The sequence below is a fragment of the Desarmillaria tabescens genome, assembly GCF_030435595.1.
Source record: "Desarmillaria tabescens strain CCBAS 213 chromosome Unknown EV420scaffold_56, whole genome shotgun sequence".
NCBI classification, from domain to species: domain Eukaryota; kingdom Fungi; phylum Basidiomycota; class Agaricomycetes; order Agaricales; family Physalacriaceae; genus Desarmillaria; species Desarmillaria tabescens.
Genome location: NW_026848355.1, coordinates 137259 through 154161, shown reverse-complemented (window position 1 = coordinate 154161; position 16903 = coordinate 137259). Strand labels below are relative to the sequence as shown.

Below are 16903 nucleotides of genomic sequence, written 5' to 3'. Positions count from 1 at the left end.
AGTAGAGTATGAACAGAAGAAAAGTATTAATCAAGGGATTAGCTCAAGTCAACCTCTACCGTCGGCCCAACATCATCCTCCGTTTCATCCACGCTGTTCGTCGATCTCTCCTTCTCCACAGGTGGCGGGGGAGGGACCTCTATACTCGAAGGGGTCATGACGCCAGGCTTCGGCTCATCCTCCTGCCTTCCCAACTCACCTCGCAGGACAGACGGGGGCGAGTTACCTGCAGGCACAGACGCACGCTCCGGGGTCGGGGCCGTAGGCGACGATACCGGTGAAGGGAACTTGAACTCCCGATTCATTGTCCCGCTTCTACTCTTCCTCTTCGTAGACACGTCCGTCGCAGGAGGATGGGCCTGTACGGGTACCTCTTCTGCAGATTCTTCAGGCATAGGTTCGAATGCGGGTTGGTTGACGAAGGGAGAGTGCGTACTGGGTGGCGAGGTGGTTGAGGCCCGCGCGACTACCGGCATGGAGGCACGATTGGTGGCATTCCGGTGCGCAGTGTCTGGGCTGGGCTGGCTGCGGTTGACGGCAACTTGGGATAGTGATTGGGAGCGAAGCGGTGTCACTCGATCGGCTTTTAGGTCAAAGGCACCAATGGGAACCATTCTGTGGGGAAGTTGATTAGTTGGAAAGGGCATTCAGGTTGTGAAGACCGACCGTTTCTCGGTGTAACAAGCGATAACCCAGTCGGGGTAGAGGACTGGAATACTGAGCTGTAGCGCTCGTTGATATTCGACGCCCGGGGCGCCAGCTGAGCCTCCTGTGGCTTGGGCACCATTTGTTGTCACAGCTGGTGTCGTGCATATAAAGTGCGTCGTGTCGATTTGTATCTTGTCGCTCCATTTGGCTTTCATTTCCCTGAGAGCCATCTTGGTGTTTTCGAGCAGGACAGAGTCCTGCACGTTACCGAAACATACAGAAATGCCTGATGTGTTGGTCATGGTGTGTGTGCGAACACGAACGATGTTTGAGGGAAAAGTCCCGGCGGTGGTTCGAAGGATCAGTTGGAAGGTGTATTCTTCGTCTGTTTGGAGGCCGGAGAGCTTTGTCGAGGTGTTGGTCAGTGGAGACGGTATCGATGCCAGTCGTTCGCCATTCCTGTAGATGTCTAGAGAGCGCAGCTTTGCTGTGGAGAGCTGAACAGGCGGCCATTCCAGCGTAACTGAAGTTTGGGTAACGTGGCGAAGCTACAAGAAGGTCAGCAATTATTTCTCGCAACACAGAAAAGCTTTCGCACCAGAAGGTCAGGATTGGAAGGCTTCACAACACCAAATTCCTTCAAAAAGTCCTCCTGCAATGACCAAAAGTCCTCCTCGCGTCGTTTCTCTTCTGCGTGGTTTTGGTGCACGGCAATGCTGACTATCGACCCCGTCGTCGCTCCAGGTGGCAGGAGCACAGAAGGAAACTCAATCAGATGAGCGCGTTCACCCAGCAGGATCTACGATGCTTGTCAATGCCAAAATGTGTTGTTCCGAGGAATTGCCTTACAGCCATCCCAGCATCTATTAGATTCAGTCAGTCCGAGACCATACAAGGTCGTACGCTCATACCGAGTTTTCCAACAGTAAAAGTAAAGCTTTCTGGCGCCTTCTCCATCGTTAATGTCAGGCGCTGAATGACGCGTTGGTCGTTCGAAGTGGTAGGGACAGAAGAAGATAAATTTTCCCACGGTACGATGTCCAGATCCCGACTTCCTGTCTCTTATATTTTCATCTTCGAATTCAATGCTCAGCGCTAGCGCTCATCTCTCGGCTCTAGATGTGCCATATACCACGTACAAGTCTGGAACTAACTTACACTCGCAGGAGGAGAGCAGGTATGATACTCGAGACCAATATGTGTACAGATCCAAATCGTTCGCAAAAACTACACGACTACTATACTACAGAGTTGTCTGTCATACCGCCGCACGCGGTGACGGCGCTATGACGTATGCTACGCCTTGCGCACGGGCCACCCCCGACGAGTATAAAAGGCGCGCGCCATCCCTCAACGCCCCCAGATCATTCTTTCCCTCCTTCCCTCATCTCCCCCTCCCGGCGAGTCCATCGACGTACCGGCCCGCAAACTCCTTCACCCATATGATGCTGTCGACTCAAGGAATGCCACCTGCCCTCCGTCGCCTTCGTTCTCTACGGTCGTGTATCAGCGTATCGTCTACGTCCTAATCCTGCTCGTCGACGCGCACTTTACTGACATCGCCGCGGTGACGTAGGGTGACGACCGCCACGGTTTTGGTAATCAGAACGCCATATACAACCTCCTACAGCTTTTGGCAGACAGTCTCTGAAGGTCAAAGAGACCTGACGCTCATTGTTGAAGTTGTTGCGTGATGGACCATGCTACTGAAACTTCGACCTATGCAGAGGACCTCGGTCGAAAAGAATTGCTGAGCCTTAACCCGAACCAATGACCACGTTGCTCTTTCTATTGAATCCATTAGTCTCGTTCCGAGGAGACGTGATTGCGGCTTCGTTAGCCTACGGAATATTTATATTTCATCTGCAACAAGCCCGTGTGCATGTGCACCAACATCGAGATCTCTCACAACCCGTACAGAAGACGTTGCCTTTCGGACATTTTTCATTTCTCGATCTCCGTCGTCAGTCTTATTCGACCAGGATTCGTTCAAACGTTGGTGGCGTCCAACGGATGTGTCACACACGGACAGAAAAGGGTTGTGGTCATACACACAGTTCGAACCCATATGATCAGAGATGCCTCTCCTCTCCTCCACATGCAGTCGTCTCTCTCCGCAACCAGTCTTTCCTACGTCTGCTTCGAACCCCTTTCCGAGATTTCTTTCTGCTGTATAGCATCTAGTAACAAAGTCCGAAGACGTGTTGCCCGCTTAATCCTTGCATTCGTTCAAAGCCCTGTCCAGTTCCACACAGAATCATGTACCTCAGCTCTACATGCAGGCGAGGCTACAAGGAGATCCGAAAATACCAAGTCGAATGCATATATACGAGCGGACGCTGTTTCCGATTGCTATTAACTTCTGTGTACGAAATTACACCAACCACGACAGCACCTCGATATTACCAAGCAGACAAAACAGCAGCGGACAAGAAAGATGCTGTATCATTATGTTTCCAAACCTGTTTGAATTGATCAATCCTCAGCGAGACTTGCTCGAGTATAGTGCGGAGTTATTACTCTTGAACGCGCAAGAGCTGGTATATTTATATGTCGGTCTATTCTCTGGCGTGAGCTGTGTACGAGAGAGACCGAGCTATAACTTGCTGAATATCTATTCAATACTGTGGACAGATGTATGACGATGTATATTACACTGGAAATATATATTCCATTTTCTGCGACGATATTTTTGCCACCATTGCTTAACGGCTTACTTATGTAATCATCTCCCTCTTGCTCGGGCCATGTAACGAATCCTCGGTGATTGCAGCAAGACTAGTCATCTCTTGATATGTTGGATGAATTGTCGAGCGTTCTTCATCATGATCCTATGCGTCTGTACCGCGCGAAAAGAGATGCAGCCCATCGTCCGGTCACGTCGAAATATAGCATTCTTGGCTTCATCTCCTCTGGGACCTATGGACGTGTATACAAGGCGCAGAGTCTTGGTGACGATCAGAAGATTCACGCTATAAAGAAGTTCAAGCCTGACAAGGAGGGTGATGTGGTCACATATACTGGCATCAGTCAGAGTGCCATTCGGGAGATTGCGGTGAGTCGCCTGTAAAACGATTCTCTTCGCACTCACATCGAGACCTTCCAGCTCAATCGAGAAATAGACCATGATAATGTTGTGTCTCTCAAGGAGGTCATTTTGGAAGACAAGTCCATATACATGGTCTTTGAATACGCCGAGCATGATTTCTTGGTCCGTGCAATCCATCTGAATGACCCGTCTGCTCACGCAAAAATGCTTACAGAAAGTTATACACCATCATTCACAAACACTGCGTTGTTCCATCTCTACGCCCGTGTTGAAGTCCCTAATCTATCAGCTCTTCAACGGCCTTCTTTATCTTCATTCTTGCCATATATTACATCGAGATCTCAAACCCGCCAACATCCTCATCACCTCGGAGGGTGTAGTGAAAATCGGCGACTTGGGACTTGCTCGTCTTGTGTATGAGCCCCTTCAGCCACTCTTCGCTGGAGACAAGGTCGTCGTGACAATCTGGTATAGGGCGCCGGAGCTGCTCATGGGGGCGAAACACTACAACAAGGCGATCGATTGCTGGGCCGTCGGATGCGTTATGGCGGAACTAGCCAGCCTTCGGCCCATATTCAAGGGTGAAGAGGCCAAGCTAGATTCGAAGAAGAACGTGCCCTTTCAACGGGACCAGTTACTCAAGATATTTGAGGTTCTAGGAACGCCAGACGGTAAGTGCATCATGCGAAATCGGTACCATTTCTGACTGGATTGATTTTAGAAAAGGACTGGCGTGGATTGAGGAATATGCCAGAATTTCAGAACATGAAGCGATTGGACTAGTGAGTGGCCTTCCTCCATGTGCTCTGTCAGATTCTCATGTGATAATTAGCTTTCCCAATCACCTGCACGACTGGTGTCAGCCGCGCATACGTTCCACGCAAGGCTATGATCTTCTTCGACATCTGTTTGCATACGACCCAGACAAAAGGCTCACTGCAAGTGAAGCGCTACAGCATAAATGGTTTCACGAGGAGCCCCTACCAACATGGAAGTGCGTTTTCCCTGTTCTACCTGTCGAGCCGTTTGTTCAACAATTCTCAGCGCCTTTGAGTCTGTGTCACCCCATCAGATACCACCGCCTCGACGAATAACACAAGACGAAGGTCCATCATCGATGATCCCTATGGCTATGAATAATTCACACCCACATCAGCCTCTTATGGCGCCAGGCGCCCCGTTTGCCCAGCCCCAGACGCAGTCCAAGCCGGGGAGCTCGGCGAGCTTTGCTAGTCTAAGTGGAGGAGGTGGTGTTTACGTTGGCCAAGGGGCCAGTGGTAACGCATCAAACCCTCATGGTAGGAAGAAGGCGAGGCTTGTTTAGAGGCACCAATATACATCAAATGAAAAAGAAGCGCTAAGTGACGTAGGACTTCAATATGCACCCATCACTCGGGGTAGCCGGACGACGGTGCTGTTTTCGATACCTAACTTCAAGATGTGCGAGCGGGCTTCAACTTCCTGCCGCTGCGGCGGAATCAATGGGGAACTGTATATTGCAGGTGATAATAGATTTTTGAACATTTGCCAAGTTTTTTAACAGCCTTGAAAGATCTCAGGTGGGTCTGAGATGTCCGTATCCTTTCGCTACCTGAGTGCCACGGCCTGATGGTACGACAATGGCCCTGGTTGTAGGCTTGGCAGTCGGATTCTGGCTTTCGTAAACGGGCCCTGTAGCGGCATCGTCAATCGGAATATCCTCGTATCTTATCGCACAACGTGCACCACCAGCACTAACCTCCCTGGAATCGGAAACCACTTTCATCTTCTTCAGCTGAATCATGCTTCCACCCCACAAACACGATGGGCTTCGTTCTCGTCGCAATTCAACTACGTCGTCCGCTCACTTCGGTGCATCGTTGTGCGGCTAGATAACGCCTGAGCGCTTCAACAATGCCAGAACAACTATCATTATACACTTTTTCCCCACGAATTTCTTCACGCTTAAATCTCGTTTCCCTGCAGCTATCTTAGTTACGACACTCTCAAAGCGCCATGTCTTCTTCTTCTCGTTCAAACAGACATTCCTCGCACGATACATCGTATCGCTGCAGTCTGCTGATCACTTGATGAAGTCAGTCGAAGCGTGGTTTATCCTGGTGTGATAAATCAATGTTCTTCGCAATTCATTGATGCGCTGGATGGAGATATCGAACCTTCTTTGTCCTCGTGCTCGATCGCACGATTTTCGCCTAAGGGAAGGATGAACGCGACATTCGTATACAAGTCCATGCTCTACAGGCAAACAATAGTGGGACGGACGACGTCTAGGCTACTGATCACATTCGTCCATTTTTACGACGCGCTTTCACATGCCGGCTTCTTTCTATGCATCAATCGTCTCAACAACTGGCGGCTGTGGTCGTCATATCATCATCGTGGACCGCCAAGCACCGGTCTTCTCATCCATATGTTCTGATACCCAAAGCGTCACCGCCCCTTTCTGCTGGAAGTGATCCCATCCATTTGTATCCCGTATCTAAACCAATCTGCCGCATGCACCTCGTAGATTACGGAGCCGATACTCAGGTATATAAAGCTTCTCAAAGTAGGACAGTAATCCCAAGGTCGTCGAACTTCGCCTCGTCAGCATGTTCCTCCTGTCTTTTGCCCTCAGCTTTGCCTCTGTCGCTTTGGCTAGCCCTCACCATAAGAGAGCAGGTGAACTCGTTGTTGAGCTCTCAGGGCCCTCCGGCAGCGTGAACTCTGCAGACCTCGTTCTTACTGCGTCCATCACCAATACAGGCAGCGAGGATGTCAAAGTGCTCAAGTATGGCACGATCCTTGACGACCTTCCCACTCGTTCTTTCGTTGTGACCAACGATGCCACCCAATCCCAAGTGCCGTTCACCGGTGTCAAGGTTGGGTTTCCTTCTTATCTGCATCTTACGGCATCTGATTATCTTTGCTTCATGTACTAGTTGTCCGTGTCCATGGACAATAGTCCAGAAGCGGCGTACACTACTATTGCAAGTGGTCAGACCGTCAACGTCACTCATGATGGTAATTCCCCCAATGTCCGTATCATTGATAATGACCTGATATCTGGTTGTAAAGTTTCGGCCATCTACGACTTCGGAGAAACCGGAAAGTACACGTTCACTCCTATTTCTTCTTTCCGAGCTGCTGCTCCTGGTGTTTCGCTTGCGGACATCAGCAGTCTTTCCAAGGTGTCCGCAGACAGCAGTTCCATCGGAGTTGAAATTTCTAGTGTCACCAAGCGTGAACTGCAGTCCAAGCATGAAAGTCGTTCCAGCGATGTTCAGGTCCTCGACAAACGTGCTGTCGTTTCCTGCTCATCCTCTTCGGAGTCTAGCTTTATATCTGCAAGGTATGTGTGCAGTTTTCGTTTCCATTTCCCCTCATTCATCCCATTACAGTTACACTGAGGGCAAGGCACTTGCTTCTCTTAGCTCATCCTATGTCAGCTCCAACGGTGCGAGTGACAGCTTGTATCGATCCTACTTTGGCTCTACAGCCACATCAACGGTCATCCGTGTCTTGAACGCCGTTGCTTCTGAGTCGTCCTCCTCTCGCACGTAAGCTTCTAGGATTTCTTTGCAATGCTTTAGCTGATCTATATTTTGGCAGACTGAGTTGCACTGACGCATACAATGTTTGCGACGGTAACGTTATCGCGTATACCGTCATTTCTACCACCGATGTAGGTGATCCCTCGGGTTGTTTGGACCAATGTGCTTATATTCATTGCAACGCCTAGATTTATTTCTGCGATATCTTCTTTGACGAAGTTCCCAGCACTTCGCTATGCTCTGGGACAACTGTGGCTGCCCGTAACGTCCGTGGTGGTACCACTTTGCACGAGGTTAGACATTTTTGACTTCCTATGCCAAACGTTCCTGACCATTTCAACCACTTCAGCTCACACACGCTGTTGCTGACACTGATGATATCACCTACGGCTGTTCTGCTGACCAGGCACTTTCCGATTCCCAATCAGCCATCAATGCTGATAACTACAACGTAAGATACCTTTCTGTACTACTGGGAAGTACGCACGCTTAAAGGAGACCATTAGTGCTTCACTACCCAAGTCTATCAAAACGAGGAATGTTGATCAACAATTGTTTCGTCTTCATTGGCTGCTCGGGGGTACGCGATACGAGAATCAATCCAGTGGACAGTTTTCAACGATGAGATGGGTCTTTATTACACGAATCATATCTACATATTAGATGAATGGGTAACGTTCCTCAAATTCCGCTTTTGTCATCTCCTCTCCGTATTTCTGGAAAAACCTAGTGATTTTAGTATTCAGTTCGTGAAGCGTCATAGGTACGGTGCATTGTATCGAGTGATGCTCTGTGTGTTCGTGCAGACAAACAAGATCCGGTGGAAGTTTTGTGCCTGAAAAGGTGTAAACAGGACGGCTTGTAGGATTGACTGTCATACCTTCCGGTAGGCGATATATTACACTTTTTGTATTGTGGAAGACACGAACAAGTTCTTGTAAGAAAGCACCATTAGGCCGCACAGATGCACCGTTAGGACCTTGCAACGGATGTTACGCCAGTGTCACCACAGAAGGTTGCGACATACCTTCAAACATAGGGCCTAGCTTAGGATGAACCAGGCCATCCTCCTGTACGCACAGATCACAAGAAGTACTTCCCAACTTGATTCGTTTTTTGTAGTCCCGCAATATAACATCCCTCGAGTTGTTTATCCGGAAGAGTTCGCATGGTATGTGATCATATCGCCCAAGAAGAGGCTTGTAAAAAGAGGACCTTGTAGGTTTGGTCGTGTACGATTTTAATCGAATGAACAAGGGAGCGAGCGGAATGCTTGGTATGTCCTTGTCGTTATCATGGCGAGAGATGAAATGTTTTTTGACTGTCCCGGAATGCCTAGGTGCTGACTAAACTCCCGCACTGTGAAGTCTATGCCTGGGGCCCGGACCATGCGACTATACTCAAGTCGTCACTCTGACCTTCAGTAAAGATTTAACTTTATTTGTCTCATATCATGGAGGCGGACAATGATATACAATAGCTCGGAGCATTACTCGTGTTTTCATTTTGGCATTTCATTGCTGCATTTCCGGGCCAGTGTAGTGACAGTGTCTACTGTCGTTGCATTCATCATTAAGCATACTGAGTACTGGGAAGGACGATGATAAATCCTAGATGTTAGCCTTCCTGGTAAATACATGTCATCCCAGGATGTGTAGTGTTGGATAAGCTTTCTATGCGAAGGTGCATGCGAGAGGTAAGATTGGTCTTCACAGAACATACGAGACTGAGGGGACGAGGAAAAAGTCAGAATATTACTCATGTATAGAGATGGTAAAACGTACATGAAAATAGGGAAGAACACTGGAATCTAACAAAAATCAGCATAAGAAGAGGTGACATGGGTTCAAATTGGCACTTACATCTGCAACAAGAGATGCTAACAGGGGTGGCACATATAGGACTAGAGACTACAGTGAATACAATCCTCGTAATGAAGGTCGCCATAACGTACAAGAGATTATCTAGGGATGGAGTTTAAAGGATGTACGGGCATCGGAGGGAAGAGGTAGTTGACTCACCAAGTAGATCCTTGCGCCATCGCGTCGTAGTGAATCGAAAACTTCGCTTTGATACCGGCGCGGGTTTTCGAGAGCATTGTAGAAGGAGATAAAAATCACAAGGACATTGAATAGCAGCTGTTTTCAATTAGCATATGCACACTTCCTGTACAACGGGCTCACTAAGATACCCAGCGCGGAAGGTATTGTCTTCAGGTACCCTGGCAACTGTGCAAACCATGACTTCGGGTGGCACTAGCACGACTGGGGGAAAGCATTAGTAGTCAATCATCTAGAAGTTGAGATGGCAATTACTTCGTGTCCTTCAAAAGGATCGGAACCGTTATGGCAGCAAAAATAAATGCGCCTGTTATAAAGGCAGCGTACACGATGGGCAGTACCCTGCGAACAATCGGCTTGTGATTCCACAGTGGATAGGCACGCATCATGATGAAGACTGCATTTAATGTTAGTCACAAATGTTCCAGTGATCAGGGCGTGTGTCCAACATTGCATAATGCTAGCCAAAACAATCGCAGACATAGTGAATAGCCAGAACATTGTCGCGCAACTGCAGACATATTATTTGACAATACCATTTGGGCCAGTGCACGTAAAGCTCACTCCTAGTTCTGACATCAGTGTCAGTTCGTTATGATGCGTGAAGCACTGACCATATTAGCGTTGGTTCCTCTCAATCCACTGAATACTACATCAAGACGAGTTAGCGAGAGCAAGGGGATGAAACATGTTCACGAGCCATAAGCCGCATATAGCATCACCGCCTCCATGAAGTAACGGTTCATTATATAGACAACTTTTGTTAGGATCTGTCTATTGAGAGGCCTCCACATTGTTGCGACTTCTTCATCGAGGGTCAGGCAATGGTCCCACAAGATCAAAATAGTCGCCGCAGCTATGTTGTCGTTAGATCCTGCTATATGAAGCTAGCAGCAGGCTACAGCAGCGTACGTGGCGTATACTTTGCGAGTAATAATTGGCCAACGGAAGCGATAGACATCAGACCTGGTGTGGATGAGGGGAGGTGCATGAATTCCGTCCAGTTATAAAGACCTGTGAAACATATCAGGCCATCAAGGACAGAAGTCAGTTCCCCGTATTATGATGAAAGAACTTGAAGTCCAGGTACAGATATCAGTATGGTACTTATGGTGGTGTCTCGGCGAGATCAGATAGATATGGCCTACTGAACGTTGGCGGGAGAGAAATGACAGATGGAGGGCGTGTGACCTACAAAAGATTTATGAGCGTATCAGACGGGGCATAACTTGATGTACACACACCATTCATGAACCAATGGCATTTGATGCCGATGCGTTTTCGTCTCGGTAATTTTATCAGCAGTACAGATTGAAGGTTGAGAGGCATCTTCCAAACAAAGGATTGGAACTTCGACTGTTGATCTGCCGTGGAACATATTTGACTGGTCAATATAAAACAGACAAGCAGACCATAGATCTTGTCTTCACCTGCTACTTCAAGCGCATGAAACCAAGTATCTCACCGCAACACGGTACCATCAGGAACGCAGGACATAGGCAGCACTAAACCTTGTCCTCACTATCCACTCTAGTCAATCCCTTTCAGCGTGGTCCGTCAATGATGTTTACTCAGAATTGATGCAGTTTGATGCAGGCCGGATCCACGCGAGAGTAGAACTGCCGCAAAATAGATGAGAATAACAGAATGAAGGCGAAAATACTGAAGAGAGCATACATGAAGAGTTCGGATTACATCTCGTGTAGATGAAGTGCAGACGGTCTTAAAAATTTAAGCATCAAGCTAAGACTAAGATGGGCGCTTACCACTTGACATTCCCATTGAGATGCATTCCTTATACAGACTCGTTTATTGCGACAGACCCGATAACACATTTAATTTCACCGGCCATTACAATGGAAAGCTGATAGATTACGGCTAAAAATAAAGTTGAAAATCAAAATCATGCACTAGGTCAAATCCACATCACCCGGCTAGCTCCACAGGGGCCCCACCGGAGGTATCTGATCTATTTGAATGCCTCCCTCACCTCATCGGCCATCATTTCTGCGGTAATAGCTGATCATCGAGTGATTTTCCAGGTTTGTATAACGAGGAAGGTTTCACACTGAAACCGGGGGCGGAGGGATACGAAGGGCTGCTATAGTAAGGCTTCGCGAGAGAGAATACGGTAGTTGTATGCGTGGTGAAAGCAGATTGTTGCTGAGGTACAAACACAAAGGACTGAGAATGCGCCTCCGTCTGTACTTGGGTTGGCCGAACAAAGATGGGTCAGAACTGGGAAAAGCTGATACAGGCGCTGCTGTTGATGTTTTCCCAAATGCCCATCGCTGGCCACCGAATGGTGCGTCAAGCGCGAACGATGTAAGGTAGGGTTTCCCGAACGCATTGGTATGAGCTGGTCGTTGAAGGAGTAGTCGCATATTCGCAGCTGCAGACGTACTGGATGGTTGTGACACGAAAACTGAGAATATTTCTCCATTTCCTCCGGTGCCGGAGCCTCCGACAGGCCCAAAGGAGCTCGCTCCACCTCCTGCATACGAATTGAGGGAGCCAGTCCCTGGTTTGTTCACCGATGCTTGGCTAACAGCAAATGGTTGAACATTTTTCTGGGACAAGGATAATCTCATGCCTGATGGGTGCAAAGGCTGATAATGGCCATAGAGGTTCGTCAGACCTTTCGCTAAGGATTCCTGACTGTGGTTTGTAAGGCAAGCGTTTGAGTCCGTCAGATCGAGAGCTTGCACGAGAGGTATGTTAGGAGGATCTGATGCACCTATTTTTCTGCTATTTCATGACGAATCTACAGAGAACGTTAGTACAAGAGTATATCACACTAGGACGGAGATGACGCACCTCCGAAGTTCGAACTCCAGTAACGTTAATTCCTGCGATTATCACCAAAACGGCATGTCCCCTCCAGAAAGTACAAACGGTCTGAAGGAGTGTGTTTGAGTCCAAAAAGCGCGTTTTGAAAGAGAAAGAGCCCAACTGACCACTGTGTTGATAGAAGCATCGGGAAAGACCGAATCAATTCCCAAATACGACTGAGCTTCTTTCACGGCGTTTTTTGCAGCATTTCCAAATGAACCCTCATCCTATGTAATTTTCCCCACCCCTCGCAGAGATGAATTTACTATCATAACAATAATATATGGATATCTACTAGATATCTACAGCAACTTGATACAAAATAGGAGGATTGAAAAAAGTGTGCTCCGACAGAACGCGAGAACTGAACCCGCTTACTGAGCTCTCGGAGTCATCACCACAGGAAGATTCGGCCGGGTTGTTACGAAATGGTCAAGAATACCAAGCGGCCAAGCAGCGCTATCAAATCCTTCTGCAAAACGCATATCAAACTTCTGCACCAGTAGACTTGTCAGCATCATCATTTCCTGCATAGCCAACTTCTTCCCAACACAGTTCGCAGGACCAGATGAAAAGGGAATAAATGCGTTAAGGTTGTGATTCTCTGAGAAGCCAGAGCTCGTGATCCATCTTTCAGGAACGAACTTGTCAGGGAAGGGAGAGAAATACTGGGGATTACGATGGATGGTATAAGGTGGGATGTAGACTTGTGTGCCTCCAGGCAAGAGACTTTTAAACTCGCATTGAGCATAGAGAACCATCGAGTCGTGAACGACTTACTGGCCAAAGACGACTTTCCCATGTGAACCCCTCGGTACTTCGCGTGGACCATTCGTAGGTAATGGTGGAAACAGCCTCAGCGTCTCGTTGCTGTGAGCTAGGTCAGAGAAGACATATCAGATCTCGACAAATAGACGTACATGCAGGCTCTCAGATAGGGAAGCTCAGAATGCTTTGATACATCCAAAGCGTTCGCACCGTCGGGGAACACGGTGTCTATCTCATGCTGTAAACGCTTGAGACATTCATGATCCGACAAGAGACACCAGAACATGCAACTCATTGCTGAAGAACTGGTGTCTGCTCCAGCTACGATCGCCAACAGTCCGTCGGCGACGACATCATTCAAGGGCGGCTTAAATTTCTCAATATCTTCTTCATCCATCTGCAGAATACATCAGTAAGCTCACACAATGAGAGAAATGACAGTCTTTTACTAGATGATACCATAAATCCTTCGTCTTCGAACCACCTTGTACTCGATTGGTGGCACAACGTATTGCGTACGGCCTCATCCCCGCAAATGTCTTCGAGAGGAGCGAAACTGTGAACACAGTGGCTTGGTATGCCCATGGAATATGGCAGACCGCGGATATGACTCTAAAAATTACGTTCACAACGTTAACCAGAAATGACCACAACCTACCTCCAGTAAATTTCCAGCATGTCGAAGATCCCGTCACCCTGGCCGTCAGTTGCCATCAATTCTGAACCGCCTCCGAACCTATTCGTTACTAGCGTCAGGCACCACGGTCTGGTATCATTTGAGGTACGGTACTCACGCCATATCTCCCATGAAGTCCACGCTGGAATCGGTCAATACGCGCCAGGACGTCGGAAGGGAAGAAACTCACGTAAAATAGTTCAGCCATGGAACCAAGTCTAGAGGCTCAGAATTCAGGTCTTTGATTTTTTCCGTTAGTTGGGTCGCTCTCTCTGAGATATGGACCTCGTAGTCTTTAAGCGCCTGGGCGTTTAAGCCTCTGGACCAGCGTCGTCGTCTACTGGCATGCGAAGCGCCAGTCAATAGTATGAGACTAGTGGATCCAGGAGGAGGTACGTGTCGGCATGTATAATCTGGTTGTGCCGTGGTAATTAGGCAAAGCAGCATTTACCCAGGGTCGAGACTCACAGATTCCTTTCGGAAGTCCTCCTGCCCCGAAGACTGCGTTAATTGATTGAACGTCTATGACCGACACTTCGTTGGGTCCTATCAGGAGTGGCTGTGAATATACATTTGAAAGAAGGAACGGGCGGACATACCGGTTCGGACTATGGGCCCGTACTCGTCATGGAGGTCCTTCCAATCGAGGTACTGATGTCCTTTCCAGCATATCCATGCGCCGTACAGCTTGGTGACCTTGTAAGGAATTGGGCCGGGAATCTTAGACAAAGGGTGGAAAGGAGACAGCCGGTGAGCGCAGATGGACAGACCCAACGAGACGAAGAAGAACATGTAGATGACGAAGAGGGAATTAACAGACCATGGTTGTCCGTTGAAGTAGAGCAATACCGGAGGCTCGAGTGACAGGAGCAGAAATGTCGTTATAGGTCTCGTCGGCTCAACCCTGTGGAAATACAAGTAGTTCACCTGTTCATTAATTAATATGAATTGCAAAATTATGAGCTCGACAAAGACCTACCACACCGAGAAAGCTTGCCAAAACGAGACTAATCATGTTGGGGGGGGGGGGGGAGAAAGCGGTGGGTCGTTCAGGATTTAAAGCGATGCGCCTTCGCAAAGGGGCAGGTGAGACCCAGTAGTACTTATATCAACACGGTAAACAGTTCCAGATGAGTATGACGACTCGTAGGTACCCTGTCACCATGAAGACTAAACCGGTTCAAATGCCTGATGTTATCGTTTTGATGAAGCTGGGAACATATGACTAGGTTAGCTCCGGTGTGCAGCAAAAACGCAGCATGATTGCGCACATAACTTTGATTAGCCGACGGCCTCGGCAATATTGAACTTGAAGGTTATCGAGCCGCATGCGCAGGCACTACTTAGTACTAGTAGCATTGCTAGTGGATGAATTAATTAACTGCTGGCCCGACGGCATACTAGCTTGACACACTTGATTATGAACCCCAGTAGTCGAGATTTATCCACATACTTATCTTGAACGAAAATAGTTGTTACGGGAATGTGATTCGGATCGAGGGTCAAAGCAAAACATATCACCTTGACCCTTTTAGGCACTATTTGGCAACGGACGTTTAGACCAAACTGTAGCTGCTTTATGTTTCGACGACCGTGTTCAGCTCTTGCCAAAACTTTAACTTCTCGGCCATTCCGTCATGTGTGCCCGACTCCAAAACAGAAACGTTTATATTCACACACGGATGTAGAAGAAACGTACGATTTTGGGACATACAGTGTTATCCTTCCCGAAGAACCTTTCGTATTCGGCGTATCCCATATAGCACCCAAACCGGTTCCGCCTTCGATTCGCGTTCCACCTTATGTCGGTAGCGGTCACGACGTTACACTGGATGATGATAGCATCATCACGCTTGGCGGCGAGGAAGAAGCACGCGTCAGACGCGCTGGGGCATTGGCAAGTAAAGTTCGAGAGTTTGCTGGTTCTCTCGTAAAGGTACGTTAGAGACGTCTCTTTTTGGTTTCATAGAGGTGATGGTTGTCTAGGTCGGGGTGACTACCAATGCCATCGACGCCGCGGTTCATGAATACATCGTCGCCCGCGGAGCCTATCCATCTCCACTGCGTTATAAGGGATTCCCAAAATCTTGTTGTACTAGGTACTTGGCATGCTTTATTGACCAGTTCATGCTGATTTTTTGCAGCATAAACAACGTTATCGCACATGGAATACCAGACGAGTTGGCTCTTCCACTGTATACTTGAAATGTTTCTCATTCCCTTCTAGCCGTCCTCTCGAAGACGGAGACATTATCAACATCGATATCACAGTATATTTGGACGGATATCACGGCGACACCTCAGAAACCTTCTTGGTCGGAGATGTAGTGGGTGTAGCTTTTTGTCTCGATGTCGTGGTGTAACCTATTTTCGATAGGACGCAGAGGGCCGTGTTCTTTGTGCGGTTACTTTCAACGCCCTGAGAGCAGGAATCTCCGCCTGCGGACCCGGAAAGCCATTCAAAGGCATAGGACAAGCGATACACTACTATCTAGCTGGCACTAGATCTCAGCTTGATATGGACTTCTGCATATCAGAACAATTTACTGGTCATGGAATCGGGACTGCGTTTCATGCCAAGCCCTGGATATTGCATTCTTGTAAGTCGCGTCATAAGTTCGGGCTGCTATAGTTAACAACTGGACAGACAACGAAGAACCCGGGATTATGAAACCAGGTCATTGTTTTACTATCGAGGTATGTCCTTATGGATACCATCTCTGAATGCTGTCCTGACCTATGCATTGAAGCCATCGATTATCCAGGGTACAGATCTAAAGGGATGGATTTTCCCGGACGGATGGGCGACTAGTACAACAGTGTGTATTCTCTTCACTAATGATACATCTTTTCGATTTACTTTATGCCAGAACTGCGCGCGCAGTGCTCAGGCCGAGCATATGATACTAATTACAGAATCCGGCGCAGACATTCTCACCCTCTAGCTCACGTACTAACATTTGAGGCCCACCGCATACGTACACCTGAGTGCTATATTTGCAGAGCACTGGTTTATTTTTAATCTGGCTAATTATGACTTTCTTGATCTAATATTGTTGTTCATACGGTCTAGTATTGCCTAGATTTACGCTATACATTGAGATTGTCCGTACTGCAGGGATAGACAGAAAAGCACCGGATGATTGTCCAGGAGATCCGAGATCGTACCTTGGGTACTTAGATTGAGACTATCAATTCCCTTGTACCGAAATGGGTTCAATCTGCATTCACACCGGGAAGATGAAAATTTTTGGCAAACCTGAATTTTGAGCATAAATGTAACATTTTAGGAGCTTCATTTGGGGGTCAACGAACTTCGCATTTTGGAGGATCTAAA

General features: G+C 47.9%; 7 protein-coding genes across 7 annotated transcripts; 3 read left to right on the top strand and 4 right to left on the bottom strand.

Moving 5' to 3' along the window:
• Positions 1-38: 38 nt before the first annotated feature.
• Positions 39-1605, bottom strand: EV420DRAFT_1649052 (uncharacterized protein; the record flags this gene model as incomplete). Its single annotated transcript, XM_060478249.1, has 5 exons — positions 39-615; positions 667-1196; positions 1247-1447; positions 1498-1511; positions 1560-1605. 5 exons carry the CDS (start codon positions 1603-1605, stop codon positions 39-41), a joined length of 1368 nt encoding a protein of 455 aa, XP_060324912.1.
• A 1837-nt stretch (positions 1606-3442) lies between these two features.
• On the top strand, positions 3443-5021 carry EV420DRAFT_1649051 (kinase-like domain-containing protein; the record flags this gene model as incomplete). Its single annotated transcript, XM_060478248.1, has 6 exons — positions 3443-3703; positions 3755-3859; positions 3912-4368; positions 4419-4479; positions 4530-4691; positions 4742-5021. 6 exons carry the CDS (start codon positions 3443-3445, stop codon positions 5019-5021), a joined length of 1326 nt encoding a protein of 441 aa, XP_060324911.1.
• Positions 5022-6202: 1181 nt separating this feature from the next.
• Positions 6203-7832, top strand: EV420DRAFT_1016515 (Deuterolysin metalloprotease family-domain-containing protein). The gene is made up of 8 exons (XM_060465329.1): positions 6203-6558; positions 6619-6700; positions 6755-7028; positions 7078-7236; positions 7289-7361; positions 7419-7523; positions 7574-7681; positions 7737-7832. Exons 1-8 carry the CDS (start codon positions 6289-6291, stop codon positions 7773-7775), a joined length of 1110 nt encoding a protein of 369 aa, XP_060324910.1. The 5' UTR covers positions 6203-6288; the 3' UTR covers positions 7776-7832.
• Positions 7833-7889: 57 nt separating this feature from the next.
• On the bottom strand, positions 7890-8483 carry EV420DRAFT_1277800 (uncharacterized protein; the record flags this gene model as incomplete). Its single annotated transcript, XM_060468048.1, has 3 exons — positions 7890-8065; positions 8111-8209; positions 8258-8483. Coding segments are annotated over 3 exons (501 nt in total), but the record flags the coding sequence as incomplete, so codon positions are not given.
• A 364-nt stretch (positions 8484-8847) lies between these two features.
• On the bottom strand, positions 8848-9773 carry EV420DRAFT_1649049 (uncharacterized protein; the record flags this gene model as incomplete). The annotated part of the gene is made up of 7 exons (XM_060478247.1): positions 8848-8956; positions 9015-9040; positions 9093-9133; positions 9185-9194; positions 9252-9368; positions 9414-9485; positions 9546-9773. The coding sequence occupies 7 exons, from the start codon at positions 9771-9773 to the stop codon at positions 8848-8850; spliced, it is 603 nt and encodes a 200-aa protein (XP_060324908.1).
• A 2723-nt stretch (positions 9774-12496) lies between these two features.
• Positions 12497-14358, bottom strand: EV420DRAFT_1622839 (cytochrome P450; the record flags this gene model as incomplete). The annotated part of the gene is made up of 9 exons (XM_060475865.1): positions 12497-12851; positions 12903-12992; positions 13043-13287; positions 13340-13502; positions 13549-13626; positions 13685-13708; positions 13757-13979; positions 14035-14112; positions 14166-14358. The coding sequence occupies 9 exons, from the start codon at positions 14356-14358 to the stop codon at positions 12497-12499; spliced, it is 1449 nt and encodes a 482-aa protein (XP_060324907.1).
• A 762-nt stretch (positions 14359-15120) lies between these two features.
• EV420DRAFT_1575572 (methionyl aminopeptidase) lies at positions 15121-16717 on the top strand. Its single transcript, XM_060474467.1, has 8 exons — positions 15121-15502; positions 15553-15665; positions 15711-15746; positions 15794-15893; positions 15944-16166; positions 16214-16263; positions 16317-16385; positions 16437-16717. The coding sequence occupies exons 1-8, from the start codon at positions 15146-15148 to the stop codon at positions 16509-16511; spliced, it is 1023 nt and encodes a 340-aa protein (XP_060324906.1). The 5' UTR covers positions 15121-15145; the 3' UTR covers positions 16512-16717.
• The last annotated feature ends 186 nt before the right edge of the window (positions 16718-16903 follow it).